The sequence below is a fragment of the Xenopus tropicalis genome, chromosome 8 (genome assembly GCF_000004195.4).
Source record: "Xenopus tropicalis strain Nigerian chromosome 8, UCB_Xtro_10.0, whole genome shotgun sequence".
Taxonomy (NCBI): domain Eukaryota; kingdom Metazoa; phylum Chordata; class Amphibia; order Anura; family Pipidae; genus Xenopus; species Xenopus tropicalis.
Window position 1 is genome coordinate 141,289,361 of NC_030684.2, and position 26,159 is coordinate 141,315,519.

At 49.2% G+C, this 26,159-nt stretch overlaps 1 protein-coding gene across 1 annotated transcript in view; it reads right to left on the reverse strand.

The window, feature by feature from the left end:
• The window catches only part of fcrlb (Fc receptor like B), a 32,044-nt gene that overhangs the window by 1,834 nt on the left and 4,051 nt on the right, over positions 1 to 26,159 (reverse strand). Inside the window, exons 2-5 of the mRNA XM_031891847.1 lie at positions 17,398 to 17,418; positions 12,756 to 13,016; positions 10,635 to 10,886; positions 10,235 to 10,516 (exon numbers count right to left, since the gene is read on the reverse strand). Of these exons, the coding sequence (XP_031747707.1) occupies positions 10,235 to 10,516; positions 10,635 to 10,886; positions 12,756 to 13,016; positions 17,398 to 17,418 (816 nt within the window). The remainder of the gene's footprint in view (positions 1 to 10,234; positions 10,517 to 10,634; positions 10,887 to 12,755; positions 13,017 to 17,397; positions 17,419 to 26,159) is intronic.

The window sequence follows — 26,159 nt, forward strand, 5'->3', positions numbered from 1 at the left end:
GGTGCCCGAGGCGTCGCCATCTGCCTTCTGAATACGGAACTCAGAGTCGCTCACTGAGGATTGGACAATGCGATTGTCCTTGTAAAAACATGTTTGGGTTACGTGATACCAAGGTCGGCTGGGACATCCAATAGACAGGTCATCCCCTTCATGAACAGCAGGGGGCGCCGCCAGGATAAGCACGTCTGCAATAAAACAACAGAACTGTTACCATTGTATTTTCCAAGATTACGGGAGATTTAGCAATTATGAGAACCGATGAGCCTTTAATTATTGCTAAAGAGGTGACGTAGTCCTCCAGTACTATAGGTAGTGGGTCATATAGGTAGGCGGGCCTTAGTAAGGAGGGGACTGGTACTATTGGTTGCATTGTGTGACAAAATGAATGATAGGTAATAACATAAGATAAGACTTCAGGTGGGGTAGGGATGGGGACATGGCTTCCCGATGCCTTTTATAACCTCCCTGGCCCCCCGGAGATTCCAAACCTACCACAAGCCACGCTACACCAGAATAGGAAACACCGCCTCCCATCCATTCCCTTATCAGACCCTGCTTACCACTGAGCTCGATTATGTGGTCCAAATCCTGGGTACATGGTCTGCCCAATGACATTGCAGTATTCCATAGTAATAACGGTCTAATCCAAACTCACCATAGGTGACATCCAGCATAACGGGCTCACTCAGATCACCAGTACTGGTCTGGCACTGGTACACCCCTCTGTCTTCCCATTTCACTGACTGAATGGTAAAGGCCTGTTGGTTTCCACGTATTCTGGTGTTGTCCTTGTACCAAAAATATGGCTGCTCTTCTTGTGCCCCCGAGGCCACGTTACAGGCCACGGTTAGAGACTCTTCGGTGAATATCGTTGCCCAGTTTGGTGAGAAAGAAACCACTGGGCGGGCTGTGCCTGTCAACAACAATTGTTTTACAATGAATGGATATATAATATATATATTTCAAAAAGGGGCAAAGCTATAATCACAAGGCCGGACCATAATGACATTTTTTTGTCAGGAGATAAAGCTCTTCCTGGGTAGAACAGGAGTGGTCCCAAAATAGCAAAGATATGTATAATGTACGCACAGTTGGGGGAGGAGGGGTTGGGCAGTTGTCGGAACCCCTAGGGGCTTATGCGGCCGCTTCAGGGGCCACTGGGGGGGTCATGGTGGGACTTGCACACCCCAGTCCAAACATAAACAATACAATAAACTGACTAAAACAACCCCAGAGAAAGGATTCGCAATTGGTTGTTGTAGGAAAATGGATGGAATTTGACAAACCAAATTTTTCAAATCCCCTAAAATTACTCTAAACAGCCCCCAGAATAACATATCTTTCTCCCTGCGTTCAGATTTATTTAGTTTCTCTATTACAGCCAGTTCGACTACAGCTCTTTTTGTTACTTCCTTGTCTAGCATGAAGCTCCACCCCCTTTTCTGAGCCTACTGGGCATGCTCACTGCCTCTGCTCCAATGAAAATCAATGAGATATGCCCAGTACGCACCTCTTTGAGGTCTTCATTGTCAGAGAGAGAAGGAGGGCTCAGAAAGCATAAGGGGGTGGTGCTTCTCGCTAGACAAGGAAGTCAGTAAAAGAGCTGCAGTTCAGCTGTTTGTAATAGAGAAACTAAATAAAGCTCTTTTTATAACTTCCTTGTCTAGCATGAAGCTCCACCCCCTTTTCTGAGCCCTCCTTCTCTCTCTGACTATAATGACCTCAAAGAGGTGCCTACTGGGCATGCTCACTGCCTCTGCTCCAATGAAAATCAATGAGATATGCCCAGTAGGCACCTCTTTGAGGCCTTCATTGTCAGAGAGAGAAGGAGGGCTCAGAAAGCATAAGGGGGTGGAGCTTCTCGCTAGACAAGGAAGTCAGTAAAAGAGCTGCAGTTCAGCCGTTTGTAATAGAGAAACTAAATAAATCTGAGAGCAGGGAGAAAGGCACGTTATTCTGGGGGCTGATTAAAGTAACTTTAGAGATTTATAAAAGAAATAAAGTTGACTTATTCTTTAAACAGATGTCTAAAAGGTGTAAGAGAAAGAAGTTATGAAGACAAATGGACTCACCGGCCTTCCTCATCATCACTGCAAAAGAGAAAAGACAAAGTGATAAATACACAAACCACATCCCAACATTTAAGCCGAATATTTTCTAAAATACAGGGGAATACATTCTTCTTTCTCCCCACAGATCCTCCCTGGTCAGTGTTTGTGATATGATTGGCAGCCGTGTCCTAAACCCCGCCCCCCAGAAGCATAACAGAATTAGCCAATTACAACTGCAGCTGATTCCTCTTAGATCCAATGACAGGGTCTGACTCCCGAGAAAGAACCTGGTGGATCCTGTTGGGCCCTGCCCTTTCCCATTGGCTACTCCCCCTACAATGGTGCCATTATTAATCGAGGGGCTTCGAGACGAGGGTCACACTGTCAGACTGAAACTATATTGTGTAACCACCAATGATTATACGCTTATCCGCAAAATGTAGGGGCAGAGACCAAGAAGGGTGTATTTATTAACACTGGAGACAAACATCACCAGTGATGTTGCCCATAGCAACCAATCAGCAATTAGATTTGAACGGTCACATACAAGTTAGAAAACAAAAGCAAAGATCTGGTTGGTTGCTATGGACAACATCACCGGTGATGTTTGTGTCCATAAATATACACCTTTATGTAAAATGGAGGGAGTGAGGGCAAGATCTAAGTAAGAACCATGTCATCTCCTGACCATGTGACCTGCTCAACTGGACCAAATTATGCTCCTCCCTCTCAGGGAGGAGCTAGACACTGGACCATGCGATTTAGTGTAAAGTATAAGATGTGTTTTGGGTTCTACAAATATGTTTTTTTCACTCCCTTTAGCAATTGAAGTTGACAAAGCCAAGTTCCTACAGTTCCTTGAGTCACCAATAAGATGACAGAATGTCTATTCAGAACTAAATATACCCCGAAAAAACATGATTTTGACACAATTATCAACACCCTGAATTCAATATTTGGTGGCGCCCCCTAGAGAAAGAATAACTGAAATCCAGTGCTTCCTATAGCCGTGAGTGAGTTTTCTACATCTACTGACAGTTTGGACCTTCTCTTGCACGTTGCTCCAGTTCTACCAAAGTGGAAGGACACCCTCTCCCAACTGCTGCCTTCAGATCTCTCCACACGTGTGGGATTTAGGTCTGGACTCATTATTGGTCACTTCATAGACAAAATGCTGGATCGTTATGAACATTCCAGGGAACTTTCTGATAGGTCATCATTCTGCTGGAAGGTCCATGATCCAAGAAAGAGACCCATCTTTATGACCACCCTACACAGAGGACCCCTGACCACTCAGGAACCACAGTGATGTCACTGGGGGGCCCTAGTACCAGTGCTGTGACTGTACAGGGTTGGGGGCTGCCAGCTAATGCCACATCAGATCCAGTTCATGACCAGGTCTTTCCAACCAGTGGAAGCTGGTCTTCTCCTGACTTCCATTGCACTTGCTCCTGGGGTGCCACTGCTGCCCATGAGTTAGAAATTGGATCAGAATGCAGAATATCGATGATACACAGCAGGTACCAAAATAACAAGAGAAAAAGTGATTGTACTTACAGAGCCAAATCCCCAACATCAGAGCTGCCATGTTGATCATGAAAACCCAAGCCCGAAAGGCACTTATGATAGAAAGGCATCAGTTTATCAGGTATTTTTAGCCCTCGGGTCTGATCCAGGAAGCTTGGGCAGGATGTACTAAGCACAGCAAACCAAGGCAGACGACCTAATGCCGATACTGTGTCTGGTTTTGAAATGCCTCAGAATTTCCTTTCTCTCTTATTGGCCTGTACCGCTTGGTGCTGTCTAACCATGGGGCTTCACTTCACCCCTCCCTCCCCTGAAGGTTCAACCTTTAGCCAGAGCCCTACTTCAAGGACCAGTCTGTTAGTCAGGGGCCCTTGAAGGTCCAACCTTTAGCCAGAGACCTTCTTCAAGGACCAGTCTGTTAGTCAGGGACCCCTTGAAGGTCCAAACTTTAGCCAAAGCGCTTCTCGAAGGGCCAGTCTGTTAGTCGGGGACCCCTTGAAGGTCCAACCTTTAGCCAGAGCCCTTCTTGAAGGACCAGTCTGTTAGTCGGGGACCCCTTGAAGGTCCAACCTTTAGCCAGAGCCCTTCTTGAAGGACCAGTCTGTTAGTCGGGGAACCCTTGAAGGTCCAACTTTTAGCCAGAGCCCTTCTTGAAGGACCAGTCTGTTAGTCGAGGACCCCTTGAAGGTCCAACCTTTAGCCAGAGCCCTTCTTGAAGGGCCAGTCTGTTAGTCGAGGACCCCTTGAAGGTCCAACCTTTAGCCAGAGCCCTTCTCGAAGGGCCAGTCTGTTAGTCGGGGAACCCTTGAAGGTCCAACTTTTAGCCAGAGCCCTTCTTGAAGGACCAGTCTGTTAGTCGGGGACCCCTTGAAGGTCCAACCTTTAGCCAGAGCCCTTCTTGAAGGACCAGTCTGTTAGTCGAGGACCCCTTGAAGGTCCAACCTTTAGCCAGAGCCCTTCTTGAAGGGCCAGTCTGTTAGTCGGGGACCCCTTGAAGGTCCAACCTTTAGCCAGAGCCCTTGTTGAAGGACCAGTCTGTTAGTCGGGGACCCCTTGAAGGTCCAAACTTTAGCCAAAGCTCTTCTCGAAGGGCCAGTCTGTTAGTCGGTGACCCCTTGAAGGTCCAACCTTTAGCCAGAGCCCTTCTCGAAGGGCCAGTCTGTTAGTCGGGGAACCCTTGTGGGTCAAACCTTTAGCCAGAGCCCTTCTCGAAGAACCAGTCTGTTAGTCGGGGAACCCTTGAGGGTCCAACCTTTAGCCAGAGCCCTTCTCAAAGGACCAGTCTGTTAGTCGGGGACCCCTTGAAGGTCCAACTTTTAGCCAGAGCCCTTCTTGACGGACCAGTCTGTTAGTCGAGGGCCCCTTGAAGGTCCAACCTTTAGCCAGAGCCCTTCTTGAAGGACCAGTCTGTTAGTCGGGGACCCCTTGAAGGTCCAACCTTTAGCCAGAGCCCTTGTTGAAGGACCAGTCTGTTAGTCGGGGACCCCTTGAAGGTCCAAACTTTAGCCAGAGCCCTTCTCGAAGAACCAGTCTGTTAGTCGGGGACCCCTTGAAGGTCCAACCTTTAGCCAGAGCCCTTCTCGAAGGGCCAGTCTGTTAGTCGGGGAACCCTTGAGGGTCCAACCTTTAGCCAGAGCCCTTCTCGAAGGACCAGTCTGTTAGTCGGGGACCCCTTGAAGGTCCAACTTTTAGCCAGAGCCCTTCTTGATGGACCAGTCTGTTAGTCGAGGGCCCCTTGAAGGTCCAACCTTTAGCCAGAGCCCTTCTTGAAGGACCAGTCTGTTAGTCGAGGACCCCTTGAAGGTCCAACCTTTATCCAGAGCCCTTCTTGAAGGACCAGTCTGTTAGTCGAGGACCCCTTGAAGGTCCAACCTTTAGCCAGAGCCCTTCTTGAAGGGCCAGTCTGTTAGTCGGGGAACCCTTGAATGTCCAACCTTTAGCCAAAGCCCTTCTTGAAGGACCAGTCTGTTAGTCGGGGACCCCTTGAAGGTCCAAACTTTAGCCAGAGCCCTTCTCAAAGGACCAGTCTGTTAGTCAGGGACCCCTTGAAGGTCCAAACTTTAGCCAGAGCCCTTCTCGAAGGGCCAGTCTGTTAGTCGGGGAACCCTTGAAGGTCCAACCTTTAGCCAGAGCCCTTGTTGAAGGACCATTCTGTTAGTCGGGGACCCCTTGAAGGTCCAAACTTTAGCCAAAGCCCTTCTCGAAGGGCCAGTCTGTTAGTCGGGGAACCCTTGAGGGTCCAACCTTTAGCCAGAGCCCTTCTTGAAGGGCCAGTCTGTTAGTCGGGGACCCCTTGAAGGTCCAACCTTTAGCCAGAGCCCTTCTTGAAGGACCAGTCTGTTAGTCGGGGACCCCTTGAAGGTCCAACCTTTAGCCAGAGCCCTTCTTGAAGGACCAGTCTGTTAGTCGGGGAACCCTTGAAGGTCCAACCTATTATGTTCATGTATCAGGAAAATCTAGGACTGCAAATATATATAGTCACCTCAAATGTCACCTTCAAGCTGGGCTTCCAGATGTATCTAGGGGAGCAAATAGACATTTTTTCCCCAATTCTCACCCTAATGGACTCCAGGCTGAGCCCCCCCGGCCACTGCTTTAAGCCCCCCAGGCCAGCCCTTTTGTTTGGGAACCCCTGGTCCACAGGCAGACATCCTCCCCTCCCCACACAGGCACGGGTTCTAGGGAGCCATCATATAAGGTTCTAGATCTTGTATTGTCTCCCACTGACATTATATTATACGGCTTTTTGTATGGCAGCCCCATGGTATTGGCAGGGTCGGACTGGGCCAGTGAGGCACCAGAAAAAACCTGGTGGGCTCCGCCAACCCCATATATATATATATATACAGTATAATTGTGTGTGTGTATAAATCATGGACTTAGTATTGGGGCTATGTATTAAAGGACTGTAGGAAGCAATGCTAACTGTGGGTCCTTTGCCTCCAGTCTGTGCCATCTGTACCTGCTTATACCCAGCTGCCCACTGTCTGACTATACAGACTTCAGCCTAATCACATGCAAGTAGGTCAGTAGCCCCGTGCGTCACTTTGGTTTCCAGTTAGAACTTTCTGTTTGTACAGAGTTTCCTGTAATCTGTGGGTTATTGTGTCTGTAGCCTCTGTGTCACGCCAGCTTACAGATATATAGAAACATTGGGGTAACAGTCACCCCGCTATAGTTCCAGGGGTACCCAGGGCACAAATAAGCACTCACCCCAAATCCCCCCCTAACTGGCCTTCAGGCTGGGCCCCCTTAGCCCATAACAAGGTTACAGATATATAGAAACATTGGGGTAACAGTCACCCCGCTATAGTTCCAGGGGTACCCAGGGCACAAATAAGCACTCACCCCAAATCCCCCCCTAACTGACCTTCAGGCTGGGCCCCCTTAGCCCATAACAAGGTTACAGATATATAGAAACATTGGGGTAACAGTCACCCCGCTATAGTTCCAGGGGTACCCAGGGCACAAATAAGCACTCACCCCAAATCCCCCCCTAACTGGCCTTCAGGCTGGGCCCCCTTAGCCCATAACAAGGTTACAGATATATAGAAACATTGGGGTAACAGTCACCCCGCTATAGTTCCAGGGGTACCCAGGGCACAAATAAGCACTCACCCCAAATCCCCCCCTAACTGGCCTTCAGGCTGGGCCCCCTTAGCCCATAACAAGGTTACAGATATATAGAAACATTGGGGTAACAGTCACCCCGCTATAGTTCCAGGGGTACCCAGGGCACAAATAAGCACTCACCCCAAATCCCCCCCTAACTGACCTTCAGGCTGGGCCCCCTTAGCCCATAACAAGGTTACAGATATATAGAAACATTGGGGTAACAGTCACCCCGCTATAGTTCCAGGGGTACCCAGGGCACAAATAAGCACTCACCCCAAATCCCCCCCTAACTGGCCTTCAGGCTGGGCCCCCTTAGCCCATAACAAGGTTACAGATATATAGAAACATTGGGGTAACAGTCACCCCGCTATAGTTCCAGGGGTACCCAGGGCACAAATAAGCACTCACCCCAAATCCCCCCCTAACTGGCCTTCAGGCTGGGCCCCCTTAGCCCATAACAAGGTTACAGATATATAGAAACATTGGGGTAACAGTCACCCCGCTATAGTTCCAGGGGTACCCAGGGCACAAATAAGCACTCACCCCAAATCCCCCCCTAACTGGCCTTCAGGCTGGGCCCCCTTAGCCCATAACAAGGTTACAGATATATAGAAACATTGGGGTAACAGTCACCCTGCTATAGTTCCAGGGGTACCCAGGGCACAAATAAGCACTCACCCCAATCCCCCCTAACTGGCCTTCAGGCTGGGCCCCCTTAGCCCATAACAAGGTTACAGATATATAGAAACATTGGGGTAACAGTCACCCCGCTATAGTTCCAGGGGTACCCAGGGCACAAATAAGCACTCACCCCAAATCCCCCCTAACTGGCCTTCAGGCTGGGCCCCCTTAGCCCATAACAAGGTTACAGATATATAGAAACATTGGGGTAACAGTCACCCCGCTATAGTTCCAGGGGTACCCAGGGCACAAATAAGCACTCACCCCAAATCCCCCCCTAACTGGCCTTCAGGCTGGGCCCCCTTAGCCCATAACAAGGTTACAGATATATAGAAACATTGGGGTAACACCTATAGTTCCAAGATTCCAAAGTTAAACCCTACTTTTTTCCAGGAAAATTAAAGGTTAGCTGCCCTCTAGTGGCCAAATACAGGTAACACTAGGAATGAGCCATTGCTATGATTTATACATGTAACTGATACATTACATTACATTTAGTAGCAAGTTACAAATAATTTTTTATTATTTATATTGGTTCCTGCCCAGCAGAGCTTACAATTTAATTTTCCTACTGTCTTGCCCCATCATGTCAGTCAGATTAAATATTCTAAATGTTCCTTTTCATTCAGTTGAGGGGCTAATGCCCTGATAAGGAGGTAAATAAGGCCCACGGAACCAGTCAGGAGGCAGTTCAAGAACACCAGGGGCAGAATCTTCTCCAACAATTGCCCCTTCAGTCTTGTATCTAATGAGAGAGAGGGAAGCATTTAGCATGCAAATTTAAATAAAACTTTCTTTCCAACCTGTACTCAATTTTGTTAGAATTCACTTTACCCCCAGTATTTACCCAGCCCTGTCCAATGGGACCAAGTGCTGCAGCCTGACCATGGGAAAGAAAGCAGCCCAGGAGCAGGAAGTACAGAGAATCAGAGCTCTGTACCTGGGTAAGTACTGGGGGGAGATTGGATTCACTTACCCAGGGGGAGGTTCCTGTCTGACCATGGGAAAGAGAGCAGCCCAGGAGCAGGAAGTACAGAGAATCAGAGCTCTGTACCTGGGTAAGTACTGGGGGGAGATTGGATTCACTTACCCGGGGGGAGGTTCCTGTCTGACCATGAGAAAGAGAGCAGCCCAGGAGCAGGAAGTACAGAGAATCAGAGCTCTGTACCTGGGTAAGTACTGGGGGGAGATTGGATTCCCTTACCCAGGGGGAGGTTCCTGTCTGACCATGGGAAAGAGAGCAGCCCAGGAGCAGGAAGTACAGAGAATCAGAGCTCTGTACCTGGGTAAGTACTGGGGGGAGATTGGATTCCCTTACCCAGGGGGAGGTTCCTGTCTGACCATGGGAAAGAGAGCAGCCCAGGAGCAGGAAGTACAGAGAATCAGAGCTCTGTACCTGGGTAAGTACTGGGGGAGATTGGATTCACTTACCCAGGGGGAGGTTCCTGTCTGACCATGGGAAAGAGAGCAGCCCAGGAGCAGGAAGTACAGAGAATCAGAGCTCTGTACCTGGGTAAGTACTGGGGGGAGATTGGATTCACTTACCCAGGGGGAGGTTCCTGTCTGACCATGGGAAAGAGAGCAGCCCAGGAGCAGGAAGTACAGAGAATAAGAGCTCTGTACCTGGGTAAGTACTGGGGGGAGATTGGATTCACTTACCCAGGGGGAGGTTCCTGCCTGACCATGGGAAAGAGAGCAGCCCAGGAGCAGGAAGTACAGAGAATCAGAGCTCTGTACCTGGGTAAGTACTGGGGGGAGATTGGATTCACTTACCCAGGGGGAGGTTCCTGCCTGACCATGGGAAAGAGAGCAGCCCAGGAGCAGGAAGTACAGAGAATCAGAGCTCTGTACCTGGGTAAGTACTGGGGGGAGATTGGATTCACTTACCCGGGGGGGGGGTTCCTGCCTGACCATGGGAAAGAGAGCAGCCCAGGAGCAGGAAGTACAGAGAATCAGAGCTCTGTACCTGGGTAAGTACTGGGGGGAGATTGGATTCACTTACCCAGGGGGAGGTTCCTGTCTGACCATGGGAAAGAGAGCAGCCCAGGAGCAGGAAGTACAGAGAATCAGAGCTCTGTACCTGGGTAAGTACTGGGGGGAGATTGGATTCACTTACCCAGGGGGGGGGGTTCCTGCCTGACCATGGGAAAGAGAGCAGCCCAGGAGCAGGAAGTAAGTATAAAAAATCACATATGTGTGAGAACTGGGAAAATGGACTCCTGACGCAGATGGAGAAGCTGCTGCTGGGGGTGGGGGCTCCCAGGTAGCTAAGGTTCTACTGAGCAGCAGTTTTCAGATCTTGACCCACCATGAGACTGGGCAGGGCAGTTGTAATTTTACAGCCGGTAATGTACCCTCACCCTGTATGTGGATATGTGCCATGCCGCTCCTCTTCCTCACACTGCCAGTTGGAGTCTGTACCTCACAGGTATAATTCCCAGAATCCTCCAGCTGAGCTGAGGGGACTCCATATTGGTTGGATGAGTTGAATCCCTGCACATTGTGCCCATTTCTGTAGAAAGCAAACTGCAGCTCTGTAGTCTCTCTGTGTGGGCTGAGCTCTGTGTCACATGTTATGGTCATGTGATCCCCTTCCGTCACTGGATTGGGGCTCAGTTTTATTTGAGGGGCACTGAACAGCTCTGTAAGGGAAAGTAAGGGTAGAGTGTTGGGCTCCCCTCTAGAAGAAATGGGGCTCTTCTGTATAGAGAGTTAGAGAGAAGTGATATATAGAGGTAGAAGAAATTAGCCAGTTTTTACCTAGAACAGATATTGTTGCTTTATACTGTGCCGGCCTGTAGAAAAAATGGGATTTCTTGGTGCATTTGTATAAACCTGATGCATTTATAGCAACTGCCCCCATGGACAGAAGGTCAGAGGTGGAATTTTGTATCATCTCCTCCCCCTTATAAAATACTGTATATTCCTCGTAGTAACCTGCCCAGCTGTGACATCTGAGCGATAAGAAATCCCCTTCATGAACAGAAGGGGGCGTCTGCAGGATGGCATAATCTGCAATGAAAGGAGTAGAGAGACGCTGTAGTGCTGAAAGGGCAAACATTTTGTTGGAGACACATATACACGGAACAAACACAATACTGGAGGAACAAATAAATGATGGAGGGACAGATATACTGCTGCAGGGACAGATATACTGCTGCAGGGACAGATATACTGCTGCGGAGACAGATATACTGTGGCGGAGAGAGATATACTGCTGCGGGGACAGATATACTGCTGCGGGGACAGATACACTGCTGCGGGGACAGATATACTGCTGCGGAGAGAGATATACTGCTGCGGGGACAGATATACTGCTGCGGAGAGAGATATACTGCTGCGGAGAGAGATATACTGCTGCGAGGACAGATATACTGCTGCGGGGACAGATATACTGCTGCGGGGAAAGATATACTGCTGCGGGGACAGATATACTGCTGCGGAGAGAGATATACTGCTGCGGGGACAGATATACTGCTGCGGGGACAGATATACTGCTGCGGAAAGAGATATACTGCTGCGGGGACAGATATACTGTTGCGGGGACAGATATACTGCTGCGGAGAGAGATATACTGCTGTGGAGAGAGATATACTGCTGCGGGGACAGATATACTGCTGCGGGGACTGATATACTGCTGCGGGGACAGATATACTGCTGCAAGTACAGATATACTGTTGCGGGGACTGATATACTGCTGCGGGGACAGATATACTGCTGCAAGTACAGATATACTGCTGTGGGGACAAATATACTGCTGCGGAGAGAGATATACTGCTGCGAGTACAGATATACTGCTGCGGAGAGAGATATACTGCTGCGGAGAGAGATATACTGCTGCGGAGAGAGATATACTGCTGCAGAGAGAGATATACTGCTGCGAGGACAGATATACTGCTGCAAGTACAGATATACTGCTGCAAGTACAGATATACTGCTGCGGAGACAGATATACTGCTGCGGAGACAGATATACTGCTGCGGAGAGAGATATACTGCTTCGGGGACAGATGTACTGCTGCGGAGAGAGATATACTGCTGCTGAGACAGATATACTGCTGCGGAGACAGATATACCGCTGCAGAGAGAGATATACTGCTGCGGAGACAGATATACCTCTGCGGGGACAGATATACTGCTGCGGAGGTAGATATACTGCTGCGGAGAGAAATATACTGCTGCGGAGAGAGATATACAGCTGCGGGGACAGATATACTGCTGCAGGGACAGATATACTGCTGCGGGGACAGATATACTGCTGCAGGGACAGATATACTGCTGTGGGGACAGATATACTGCTGCGGGAACAGATATACTGCTGCGGGGATAGATATACTGCTGGGGAGAGAGATATACTGCTGCGGGGACAGATATACTGCTGTGGGGACAGATATACTGCTGCGGGAACAGATATACTGCTGCGGAGAGAGATATACTGCTGCGGGGACAGATATACTGCTGCGGGGACAGATATACTGCTGCGGGGACTGATATACTGCTGCGGGGACAGATATACTGCTGCGGAGGGAGATATACTGCTGCGGGGACAGATATACTGCTGCGGAGAGAGATATACTGCTGCGGGGACAGATATACTGCTGCGGGGACAGATATACTGCTGTGGGGACAGATATACTGCTGCGGAGAGAGATATACTGCTGCGGGGACAGATATACTGCTGCGGAGAGAGATATACTGCTGCGGGGACAGATACACAAATAATGAGACATACTGGTGGTATTGTCTCTTTTGCAGTTGTGGAAATATTTAGTGACTATAACTGTGGGAGGGGGGCTGGGCGTGTCCCTGGAGAGCTGCAATAAGGCACTGCCCCCCCCCCATAACATAAGATATAAGTGAAGGTTTAAGCTGCTTAACTCACCGTCAGTAACATCCAATCTAACTGCGGCACTTCTCTTACTGGTACTGGTCCGGCACTGGTAATTCCCTCTATCAAACATACTAGCCGACTGAATGGTAAAGTTCTGCTGGTTTGTGGGCAGGAGCTGGTTGTCTCTGTACCAATAGTAACTCTGGTTCCCCTGGGGGGCAGAAGCCAAGTCACATGACACGGTTAGGGATTCCCGCCTGAATATCATGGACCAATTGGGGGCCAGGGACACCACGGGCCGGACTGTTGCACCTGCAAGAGACACTATTGAAATGATGATCCATTTACTCCTTTTAAATCCACTTGTTGCAGCACATACATGGAGTGACGCCTAACCAGCCATGCAGCACATATATGGAGTGATTCCTAACCAGCCATGCAGCACATATATGGAGTGACGCCTAACCAGCCATGCAGCACATATATGGAGTGATTCCTATCCAGCCATGCAGCACATATATGGAGTGATTCCTATCCAGCCATGCAGCACATATATGGATTGATTCCTATCCAGCCATGCAGCACATATATGGAGTGATTCCTAACGAGCCATGCAGCACATATATGGAGTGATTCCTAACCAGCCATGCAGCACATATATGGAGTGATTCCTATCCAGCCATGCAGCACATATATGGAGTGATTCCTATCCAGCCATGCAGCACATATATGGAGTGATTCCTAACCAGCCATGCAGCACATATATGGAGTGATTCCTATCCAGCCATGCAGCACATATATGGAGTGATTCCTAACCAGCCATGCAGCACATATATGGAGTGATTCCTATCCAGCCATGCAGCACATATATGGAGTGATTCCTATCCAGCCATGCAGCACATATATGGAGTGATTCCTATCCAGCCATGCAGCACATATATGGAGTGTTGCCTAACCAGCCATGCAGCACATATATGGAGTGATTCCTATCCAGCCATGCAGCACATATATGGAGTGATTCCTATCCAGCCATGCAGCACATATATGGAGTGATTCCTATCCAGCCATGCAGCACATATATGGAGTGATTCCTATCCAGCCATGCAGCACATATATGGAGTGACGCCTAACCAGCCATGCAGCACATATATGGAGTGATTCCTATCCAGCCATGCAGCACATATATGGAGTGATTCCTATCCAGCCATGCAGCACATATATGGAGTGATTCCTATCCAGCCATGCAGCACATATATGGAGTGACGCCTAACCAGCCATGCAGCACATATATGGAGTGATTCCTATCCAGCCATGCAGCACATATATGGAGTGATTCCTATCCAGCCATGCAGCACATATATGGAGTGATTCCTATCCAGCCATGCAGCACATATATGGAGTGATTCCTATCCAGCCATGCAGCACATATATGGAGTGATTCCTAACCAGCCATGCAGCACATATATGGAGTGATCCCTAACCAGCCATGCAGCACATATATGGAGTGATTCCTATCCAGCCATGCAGCACATATATGGATTGATTCCTATCCAGCCATGCAGCACATATATGGAGTGATGCCTAACCAGCCATGCAGCACATATATGGAGTGATGCCTAACCAGCCATGCAGCACATATATGGAGTGATTCCTAACCAGCCATGCAGCACATATATGGAGTAATTCCTATCCAGCCATGCAGCACATATATGGAGTGATGCCTAACCAGCCATGCAGCACATATATGGAGTGACGCCTAACCAGCCATGCAGCACATATATGGAGTGATTCCTATCCAGCCATGCAGCACATATATGGAGTGATTCCTATCCAGCCATGCAGCACATATATGGAGTGATTCCTATCCAGCCATGCAGCACATATATGGAGTGACGCCTAACCAGCCATGCAGCACATATATGGAGTGATTCCTATCCAGCCATGCAGCACATATATGGATTGATTCCTATCCAGCCATGCAGCACATATATGGAGTGATTCCTAACCAGCCATGCAGCACATATATGGAGTGATGCCTAACCAGCCATGCAGCACATATATGGAGTGATGCCTAACCAGCCATGCAGCACATATATGGAGTGATGCCTAACCAGCCATGCAGCACATATATGGAGTGAATTCTAACCAGCCATGCAGCACATATATGGATTGATTCCTATCCAGCCATGCAGCACATATATGGATTGATTCCTATCCAGCCATGCAGCACATATATGGAGTGATGCCTAACCAGCCATGCAGCACATATATGGAGTGATTCCTAACCAGCCATGCAGCACATATATGGAGTGATTCCTATCCAGCCATGCAGCACATATATGGATTGATTCCTATCCAGCCATGCAGCACATATATGGAGTGATGCCTAACCAGCCATGCAGCACATATATGGATTGATTCCTATCCAGCCATGCAGCACATATATGGATTGATTCCTATCCAGCCATGCAGCACATATATGGAGTGATTCCTATCCAGCCATGCAGCACATATATGCAGTGATGCCTAACCAGCCATGCAGCACATATATGGAGTGATGCCTAACCAGTCATGCAGCACATATATGGAGTGATGCCTAACCAGCCATGCAGCACATATATGGAGTGAATTCTAACCAGCCATGCAGCACATATATGGATTGATTCCTATCCAGCCATGCAGCACATATATGGATTGATTCCTATCCAGCCATGCAGCACATATATGGATTGATTCCTATCCAGCCATGCAGCACATATATGGAGTGATGCCTAACCAGCCATGCAGCACATATATGGATTGATTCCTATCCAGCCATGCAGCACATATATGGATTGATTCCTATCCAGCCATGCAGCACATATATGGAGTGATGCCTAACCAGCCATGCAGCACATATATGGATTGATTCCTATCCAGCCATGCAGCACATATATGCAGTGATGCCTAACCAGCCATGCAGCACATATATGGAGTGACGCCTAACCAGCCATGCAGCACATATATGGAGTGATTCCTAACCAGCCATGCAGCACATATATGGAGTAATTCCTATCCAGCCATGCAGCACATATATGGAGTGATGCCTAACCAGCCATGCAGCACATATATGGAGTGATTCCTAACCAGCCATGCAGCACATATATGGAGTGATTCCTAACCAGCCATGCAGCACATATATGGAGTGATGCCTAACCAGCCATGCAGCACATATATGGAGTGACGCCTAACCAGCCATGCAGCACATATATGGAGTGATTCCTAACCAGCCATGCAGCACATATATGGAGTAATTCCTATCCAGCCATGCAGCACATATATGGAGTGATGCCTAACCAGCCATGCAGCACATATATGGAGTGATGCCTAACCAGCCATGCAGCACATATATGGAGTGATGCCTAACCAGCCATGCAGCACATATATGGAGTGATGCCTAACCAGCCATGCAGCACATATATGGAGTGATGCCTAACCAGCCATGCAGCACATATATGGAGTGACGCCTAACCAGCCATGCAGCACATATATGGAGTGACGCCTAACCAGCCATGCAGCACATATATGGAGTGATTCCTTACCAGCCATGCAGCACATATATGGAGTAATTCCTATCCAGCCATGCAGCACATATATGGAGTGATGCCTAACCAGCCATGCAGCACATATATGGAGTGATTCCTAACCAGCCATGCAGCACATATATGGAGTGATTCCTAACCAGCCATGCAACACATATATGGAGTGATGCCTAACCAGCCATGCAGCACATATATGGAGTGATGCCTAACCAGCCATGCAGCACATATATGGAGTGACGCCTAACCAGCCATGCAGCACATATATGGAGTGATTCCTAACCAGCCATGCAGCACATATATGGAGTAATTCCTATCCAGCCATGCAGCACATATATGGAGTGATGCCTAACCAGCCATGCAGCACATATATGGAGTGATGCCTAACCAGCCATGCAGCACATATATGGAGTGATGCCTAACCAGCCATGCAGCACATATATGGAGTGATGCCTAACCAGCCATGCAGCACATATATGGAGTGATTCCTAACCAGCCATGCAGCACATATATGGAGTGATTCCTAACCAGCCATGCAGCACATATATGGAGTGATTCCTAACCAGCCATGCAGCACATATATGGAGTGATGCCTAACCAGCCATGCAGCACATATATGGAGTCATGCCTAACCAGCCATGCAGCACATATATGGAGTGATGCCTAACCAGCCATGCAGCACATATATGGAGTGATGCCTAACCAGCCATGCAGCACATATATGGAGTGATGCCTAACCAGCCATGCAGCACATATATGGAGTGATTCCTAACCAGCCATGCAGCACATATATGGAGTAATTCCTATCCAGCCATGCAGCACATATATGGAGTGATGCCTAACCAGCCATGCAGCACATATATGGAGTGATGCCTAACCAGCCATGCAGCACATATATGGAGTGATGCCTAACCAGCCATGCAGCACATATATGGAGTGATGCCTAACCAGCCATGCAGCACATATATGGAGTGACGCCTAACCAGCCATGCAGCACATATATGGAGTGATGCCTAACCAGCCATGCAGCACATATATGGAGTGATTCCTAACCAGCCATGCAGCACATATATGGAGTGACGCCTAACCAGCCATGCAGCCCCAGTGATACTCACCAGTGATTTCCATTCCCGCAGCTGCAAAGAGAAAATAAGGAAGATCCATTAATACAAATATTATAGTAATTATTTGATGTATTTGGGATGTAGGGTCTCCCTGAGGTTTAGAACCTTCTGTACTACTAAAGCCTAACCAGAACCGTTTAACCAATCTCTAACTAGTCCTTCACATCACTCTGTCCCATTGGCCCTGGGAATGTAAGCACCATAGAGCCAACCCACTTGCATTATATATATATATTCCAATAACAGCTGCCCAATCAGCAATTAGGTCACTCTTCTTCACAATGAAAGCAAAGATCTGATTGGTTGCAATGCATTAACTGTTAGTGAGCCTGCCCCTGTGTTCTGCCGACACAATCAGTAAATGCGGAAATTCCTCTTTTTCTTACTGGCAGTAAAGCAGACGGGAAATGTGGCACTTTTATAAATAGCAGCGACTGCCAAGAACTCCCCTGTCCAACTAAATCAGCAGGTCTGGGGGACTTCTTGTCAGTCAGGCACTTCATTCCCATGATCCCCATTGTAAGCAGCAGTCCTGCCCTGCTTTATGGCTGAGATTCTAGCTATCTGTATAACAGAGCATTCTGTCACAGTGGCACAGATCCTATCTGATCCCCCCATTGTAAGCAGCAGTCCTGCCCTGCTTTATGGCTGGGATTCTAGCTATCTGTATAACAGAGCATTCTGTCACAGTGGCACAGATCCTATCTGATCCCCCCATTGTAAGCAGCAGTCCTGCCCTGCTTTATGGCTGAGATTCTAGCTATCTGTATAACAGAGCATTCTGTCACAGTGGCACAGATCCTATCTGATCCCCCCATTGTAAGCAGCAGTCCTGCCCTGCTTTATGGCTGAGATTCTAGCTATCTGTATAACAGAGCATTCTGTCACAGTGGCACAGATCCTATCTGATCCCCCCCATTGTAAGCGGCAGTCCTGCCCTGCTTTATGGCTGAGATTCTAGCTATCTGTATAACAGAGCATTCTGTCACAGTGGCACAGATCCTATCCCCCCCCCCCCCCATTGTAAGCAGCAGTCCTGCCCTGCTTTATGGCTGAGATTCTAGCTATCTGTATAACAGAGCATTCTGTCACAGTGGCACAGATCCTATCTGATCCCCCCCATTGTAAGCAGCAGTCCTGCCCTGCTTTATGGCTGAGATTCTAGCTATCTGTATAACAGAGCATTCTGTCACAGTGGCACAGATCCTATCTGATCCCCCCATTGTAAGCAGCAGTCCTGCCCTGCTTTATGGCTGAGATTCTAGCTATCTGTATAACAGAGCATTCTGTCACAGTGGCACAGACCCTATCTGATCCTCCCATTGTAAGCAGCAGTCCTGCCCTGCTTTATGGCTGAGATTCTAGCTATCTGTATAACAGAGCATTCTGTCACAGTGGCACAGATCCTATCTGATCCCCCCCATTGTAAGCAGCAGTCCTGCCCTGCTTTATGGCTGAGATTCTAGCTATCTGTATAACAGAGCATTCTGTCACAGTGGCACAGATCCTATCTGATCCCCCCCCATTGTAAGCAGCAGTCCTGCCCTGCTTTATGGCTGAGATTCTAGCTATCTGTATAACAGAGCATTCTGTCACAGTGGCACAGATCCTATCTGATCCCCCCATTGTAAGCAGCAGTCCCGCCCTGCTTTATGGCTGAGATTCTAGCTATCTGTATAACAGAGCATTCTGTCACAGTGGCACAGATCCTATCTGATCCCCATAGGAAGAGGGTGTGTCTGATAGAGCTCGTCCATGTCTGGAGCAAGCCCAGGCCCTGCTAGGGCTGGTAGGGCTCTTCGCAAATCTGAGGCCCAGGCTTTGGGGCCTAGCCCATGTGCTGAAATTTCAAGGCCAAAACTAAGGTCATCTTCGCTGGGAACCCCTAGATCTACTAGGAGGAGGAACAGCAGCGACAGTGATATGGAGGTAGAGAAAACTGTGCAAGAGGCCAGAAAACTAAAGCAAAAGAATGTACAGGTTGCAAGAGATCAGGAAGTTGGGCTTCGGCGTGGAGCAGCTTGTGAAGGATTTTCTTCCTCTGAAGGTCCCCCCTCCACCCCTTCAACAACCCCCAAACCAAAAGGAAAGCAAAATGAGAAGGCAAAGCAAACACCAAAGAAACCTGTGAGTACTAAACCCCAGAAACAGCAGGGGCAGCCAGCAATGCCTGCAGGTACAGCTAAGGCTGTGGAGGCTGGAGTGAGTGCAGCCGAAGATGCGGCTGAACTGCACAGCGCACCGTCAGATGGTACCAGAACGCGAGCAACAAAGATGCCCGGCAGTCCTTCCGTTCCAGACTTGGTGCCAAACCCAATATCTGCAGAGTCTGAGGAGGGAGCCTGTCAGGTTTTGGGCCACAAGGGTGAACAAACTGCTGGTAAGAACTTACCTTCTTCTGCAGAGGAACCGCTAGTGTCCAACATGGTGCCCGCTGGCAAAGCTGAAGCTGAGAGTCCCATCAGTGCTGGCAGGGGCACTGGCACCGCAGAGGTAAATACAGCAGGGAATAGCCATGAAAGCAAGCAGTCAGCAGCACTCCACAAGCAGCTAAAGCAGGCAGGTGCTGAAGGGGTTAACAACACAGGTGCAAGTCGTCTAGGTGAGCAGGCAGCTCAGGTGCAAAAGCCTCATACTGTGAAGCAGCACATTCACATGGCAGCAAGTGAAGGGGAATCGTCTGCTATGGATACAGAGGGGGAGAGCCGGTTTGAAGGGGAAGTAAAGAGCACAAGCAGGAAAAAAATAAAAATCAGCCCATAACAGCAGAAAGAGTTGCGGAAGCTCTAAATGAATTAGCAGCTCTTCAGAATGAGAAAAAGAAGTTGCAACTGTCTATTAAATGTCTTGTTAACTTATTTGCCGTGTCTGATGAGAAACACAAAGTGGCTACAAAGCAAAAGAAAGATGCATTGTGTAGAGAACTGTCTGATGTGGAATCCAGGATACAGACATTATTTCAGGAAGTCGGGCCATGGAAGGAAGTGTATCAGAACAAACAGAGATTTGACGCAATGCAGCCTTCCTACCAAGCCACACGCAGGAGGTACAATGTACAGACTGTCAGGCACTCAAGCACCTCAAACAGTGCCGCCAGCTCAGAGAGTGACACGGAATTCACCAAACCTTTGCCTCCCCGGAGACAGAGGGGAAAGGAGAAAGTGAACTGGCAAAATATGGCTTTCAGTGAGAAGGAGCTGGAAGAGCAGGAGAGAAAAAAGCAGGAGCAAAAAAGTTTCAAAGTGAATGTCCCGCAAGTCACCGCAGACGTCGAAGCAACCTATGCGATTGGGTCTGACCAAGACTTCCCAGCATTGCCCACAGCAGAGGGAAAGAGCCCAGCGAGCCCACCAGCACCGCCCAAGCCCAGTCCCTGGGAGAATCCTTGTGAGCCAGAAGGGGAACCATCTACTCGCAGCAACATGGAAGTACCTTCTGTTCCTCAGGGGGTGGTGCAAGTACCTGTGGTGGGGCAAGTACCTGTGGTGGGGCAAGTACCTGTGGGGGTGCAAGTACCTGTGGGGGTGCAAGTACCTGTGGGGGTGACTGAGGAACATGGAGAGAGTGAGGTGCAGAGTGAGTCTGTGGGGGAAGTGAATGCTGAGTGTGATGGACAAGTGGCAGTCACACAAAGGGTTAATGTTGGAAGGCCAATCAGGGAGGCAGAGCAAGGGACACAGAATGGAGGCAGATCAGAGGCTGGTCAGCGCCCAGACAGGAGTGGAGCTCAGCAGGGACAGGGAGCCCAGGTAGAGGTGGAGACAATACAGGCAGGGGGTGAGACTATAGCGGTAAATCCCTCACAGTTTTGGGAAAGGAGGAGACTCTTTGCCACCCCAGATTTTTCAGATAATGAGCCCTTCAGAAGGAAGAACTGGGTGAAAATCAAATGGGATGGTAACAAGGATGAGGCCCCCCCCAGGAAATTTATTGTAAAGAACCTCCTGTTAGATGGTATGGGCTTTACTCCCGGAGACCTCTCCGCTGTCATGGCTCAATCAAGCATCGAATTTGATGTTACCTTTAATCTCCCTGATGCTCTGGATCATTTCTGGCGCATTTACAATATACAGAGTAGGGCGGGTCACCAGAACTGGGATAAGTTAGTAGTTATTCCTATGACAAGGCCCCAGACGAAGAACATTACGGTAATAATGAAAAACGATGCTGTCCCACAGGAAGACATCCTCATGTGGTTAAGGCGCCAGTGCACGGTCTTAACACCCTTAGTAAAAGCTTTCGATGAGGATGGAGTTTGGGCAGGGGTCTGGAAAACGCAGGTAAAACTAAACATGTCGGGCAATGTGCCGCAACACCTGCCCAACTCATTCTTCCTAGGGAGGGAGCGAGGTGTGTGCTTCTATGTGGGACAGCCTCGGAAATGTTTCAAATGTGGGGCAGGTGACCATCTGGCCAAGTCATGTGAGGTCCTTAGGTGCGCCCTTTGTAATGCGGTAGGTCACGAGGCGGAGAGCTGTAACCGCATACGGTGCAACCTATGCAATCGAATGGGCCATATGCATAGGAAGTGTCCCGAGGCCTATCACAACGTAGTGAAACTATTTCCGGAGATAGACAGGGAAATGAGGAGGGAAATGGTGCAACCGCAGGAAGGAGACACGGGACAGGAAGGAGCAGAGGTTCAGGGGCCGCAAGAGGAGGTGGTGTCTAAAAGATCTATGACTAAGGGTCCCAAACATGACAGAAGGAAGGAGAAAAGGCCAGACAGAGAGGTGAAAAGGAACCCTAACAATACAGGGAGGAAAGATAATGAAGGTTGGGAGTTTCAGAAAAGTAAAGCAAAAAATAAAAACAAAAGAAATGCTGACCTGTTAGACCCAGGGGAGAGTAGCTCAGGGGTCTGTTCTTTCTCACTCAGCACTAAGAACAAGTTTTCGGTGCTGGAGGAGGAGCCGGACAGCTGGGGCGACAGGGCAGAAAGAGAAGAGGAGTTAGAGAGGATGCGCAGGGAGGAAGAAAGAGAACAGGAGCAGATGGAAATCCAACTTGCATCACAAAAGAGAGGTAGGGAAACCGAGGATCAGCCAGTAAGGAAGAAAGGTGTGGGGGGGGCAGTAACTGGAGATCCGGGTGGTGGTACAGTTGGCCTTGAGGATGATGTGCAGGTCCAATCAGGTCCTCAGGGCGAAACGATTTGGAGAGGCTACAGGTCAGCAGGCAAAGAAGGCAAATTTGTCAATTAGGGTTCATGATGGCGCAAACTCAAATTAGAATCCTGTCATCCAATGTCTGTAGCATTAAATCTGAGCGGGCGAGGTTCTTGGCTTATGAGAATCTCTCCCGCTCAGATGCGGAGGTGTTTTTCCTTCAGGAGACCCGACTCGCTACTAGGGCGGATCTGAGAAAGGCAAAGGCTGACTGGCGACATGGGCCTTCCTTCTGGTCCATTGCGGAGGAGCCATGTGGCGGAGTAGGGATACTGTTTCGAGGTGGCCTCGATATTAAAGTGCATCGTCTCCTTGAGATCCAGGTGGGGCGTTGTTTACTACTAGATGTTACATTAAATGGCAGGCGATTTCGCCTTATAAACGTCTATGGGCCACAGTCTATGGCAGGCAGGAGGGCTTTGCTGAGTGAGATCAGGCCCTTTCTGCACACGTCGCTCCCGGTCGTCTTTGCTGGTGACTTTAACCAGGTCCTCAGGCCAGAGGATCGTTCCGGAAGGATAGGTAAATCTGAGAGCTATTTTTTAAATATGCTTATTCAGCAGGCAGGACTGGTCGATGTCGCTACCTGGGGCGGCCGGAGAGCGGCGCATACTTACAGGTGTGCAAATAGGAGCAGCCGTCTGGACATGGCTTTTGTCAGGGCAGGTGAGGAGTTCACTAATGTTAGGGAGGGTGGCGACCGAGTACTCTGACCATCTGACTCTTTCCTTTACAGTGGGGGTCTCCTCTATTCCAGCGAGTGGTAGGGGTCTCTGGCGCCTTAGTGCAGATTCCTTGGAGGGCGAGTCAGTAGGGAAGTCTTTTGGGGCTCTCCTTCAGCACCAGCTTGGGAGAATAGACTTTTACAACTCTGTGTCATCATGGTGGGAAGATGCCAAATGCTCATTCCGGGCTTTCTTCCGTAAGCTATCTGTACGCAGGGAGGGTAACAAGTATAAGAAGTACCTGACTCTTTTAACGAAGTTGGAGTCCTCTATTTCGGATGGGGTGGAGGGGTCAAAAATTACCCGGCTGAAAGCCCAGATCAGAGAATGTCAGTACAGCCGCTACAAATCTCTTGTGCAGGAAAGGGATTATGGGAGTTTTCACTCTCCGGACCCCTTTTTAAACTGCCGAGAGAATGTTGGGCGGAAGCTTATCACCGGTCTGATCGACCCCGAGGGTGAGTTACAGACATCCAGGGAGGGCATCCTTGGGGTTGTGAAAGACTTTTACGGTTCTCTGTTCCGGGCCAAGGCTTTGGATAAGGGGAGGACTTCATCCTTCCTGGAGGCAACCCCAGGGCCTGATGTGACCAATTTGGACTTTGAGCCTTTGACAGCTGAGATCACGGAGGACGAGGTCAAAGCTGCCATCGACTGCCTTGCTAAAAAGAAGGCTCCAGGACCCGACGGCCTTACAGCCGAATTTTATAAGAAATTTAGAGACCAGCTGGCTCCGGTTCTCATAGAGGTCTTTAGAGACTGCCTGGAAGGGGGTATCTTGCCCCCCTCTATGAGAGAATCCTCCTTGATCTTGCTGTCAAAAGGTAAGGATCCGCAGCGGGTTGAGAACTGGAGGCCGATTGCCCTTCTCAACACTGATAGGAAGCTTCTCGCACGGATACTTTTTACTAGACTGATTTTGTTTTCAGGCACTTTATTATCTCCTGTCCAGTCCTGCACGGTGAAAGGGCGGAGCATATTCGAGGCGATCCTTACTATAAGGGAAGCCTTGGAACTATGCAAAGTCCAAAACATTGGGTGCTACTTCCTGTCTCTGGACCAGGCTAAGGCCTTTGATCGAGTGGATCATGAGTATCTGTGGGCCGTTTTGGCAAAGTACGGCATCCCGGGAATATTCATTAGGTGGCTATCAGCTTTGTACAAAGGGCCGTAAGCTTTCCACTTATCAATGGGTGGCGAGGTGAGAACTTTGAGGTCGGGGCCGGGGTGAGACAGGGGTGCCCTTTAAGCCCTTTGCTGTATGTTTTTGCGATCGATCCTTTTTTAAGGCGTTTGCAGGCGGGTGGAATAAAGGGTCTCTCTGTTCCCTGTAGCCAGCCCCTCAGGTCAGTAGCCTACGCGGATGATGTCACGGTGGCAGTCTCTTGTCCGGAGGATGTGGGAGTGCTGTCCGAGATCATCAGAAGTTACTCAGAGGCCTCCGGGTCTCTGGTCAACATGGATAAGTCTCAAGCTTTTTGGTCATTAGACGAGGAGCCGGCTTTTCCGCTCCGGGAATTCTCAGTTGCCCCAACTCAGATTAGAATCCTGGGGATCAAGTTTGGGAAGGGAGATGACTGTAGGCAAAACTGGGAAGAGAAGTTGGATGCCGGGAATGCTAAAGTACAGCGATGGAAGCAGTGGAGGCTGTCCTACAGTGAAAGGGTGAAGCTTGTGAAGACTTACCTGGTCCCTATCTTTTTGTTTGTTTCCTATGTGTATCCGCTGCCTGAAGCTCTCTATGCTCGGATCCACAGTCTGTTCTTCCAGTTAATCTGGGGGAGCAGGCTGAATCCAGTAAAAAGGGGTGTCACTTACCTGCAGAGGAAAGAGGGAGGGTTGGGCATGTTATGTCCAGTGGCTTTCTTTGGCTCCATCTTCCTAAAGTCTAACTTTGGGTGCCTGGGCCAAAGAACTGATTCCCTGTGGGAATGTTGCGTCAGGCGTTGGGTATTGCCTCTGGTGGGAGATTGGGTGCTTGGCGGTAGCGTGAAGAAAGTCCGGGTGCGTGGTTGTCGTCTCCCAACGCATTTACAGTTGGGGTTGAAGCTCCTGAGGAAGTGGGATGTTGGAATTGGGGAACTGGGTTCTGTCCCGAGGAAACAGATCTATCAGAGGATCCTAGCGACCTATTTCATTGTCCCTTTGGCCTTGAAGGACTGCGTGGGGGACATTCTTTCCCAGAGCCTCCGGTGGCTCAATGACAGGAGGGTGCCTTCTAGGTACTTTGATCTAAACTGGCTCGCCCTTCAGGGAAAGCTTTTTGTGCGGGGCAATCTGCGCTACTTGAATATTGCGGACAGGAATTGCCCGTGGGGCTGTCCTGGTGATGAGACCCAGGAACATTTTTTGGTGGATTGTCCCGTAGCAAAAATTGTACAGTGTCAGCTGGCAGAGGCCCTCAAAGTGCCATATATCAAGAGACTTTCCTATGCAGATGCGGCTTATAGCGTTTTGTCCGTCCAACACCCCCTGGATAGAGGAACGGTGTACATGATTATATCAGTGATGAGGTACCACCTATGGCAATCCTGCTGTAGGAGATCTTTTAGCCAGGAGGATGTTATTATTGACCTTATAGTGAAGTCTGTGGTGGTCGACTTGGGTTTCCTGAGGGAAAGGGAGCTAAAACAGAGCTGCTCAAACGCATCCAAATGGAGGTGCATAACCCTGTAGCCTGGTTACTGTATTGGCCTGACGATAGTGAGTGTAACAGCTGATCCTGTCTTCCTTTTGCCTCTTAAGATCAGTCATTGGAACCATGTTCAATGGGGAAGTGACCAACACTGTACCACCACCAGTAGGAGCTTATCAGCTAGCCGAACTTTAGACTTTGTGGCCGGGTGTTGTGATGGTGGAG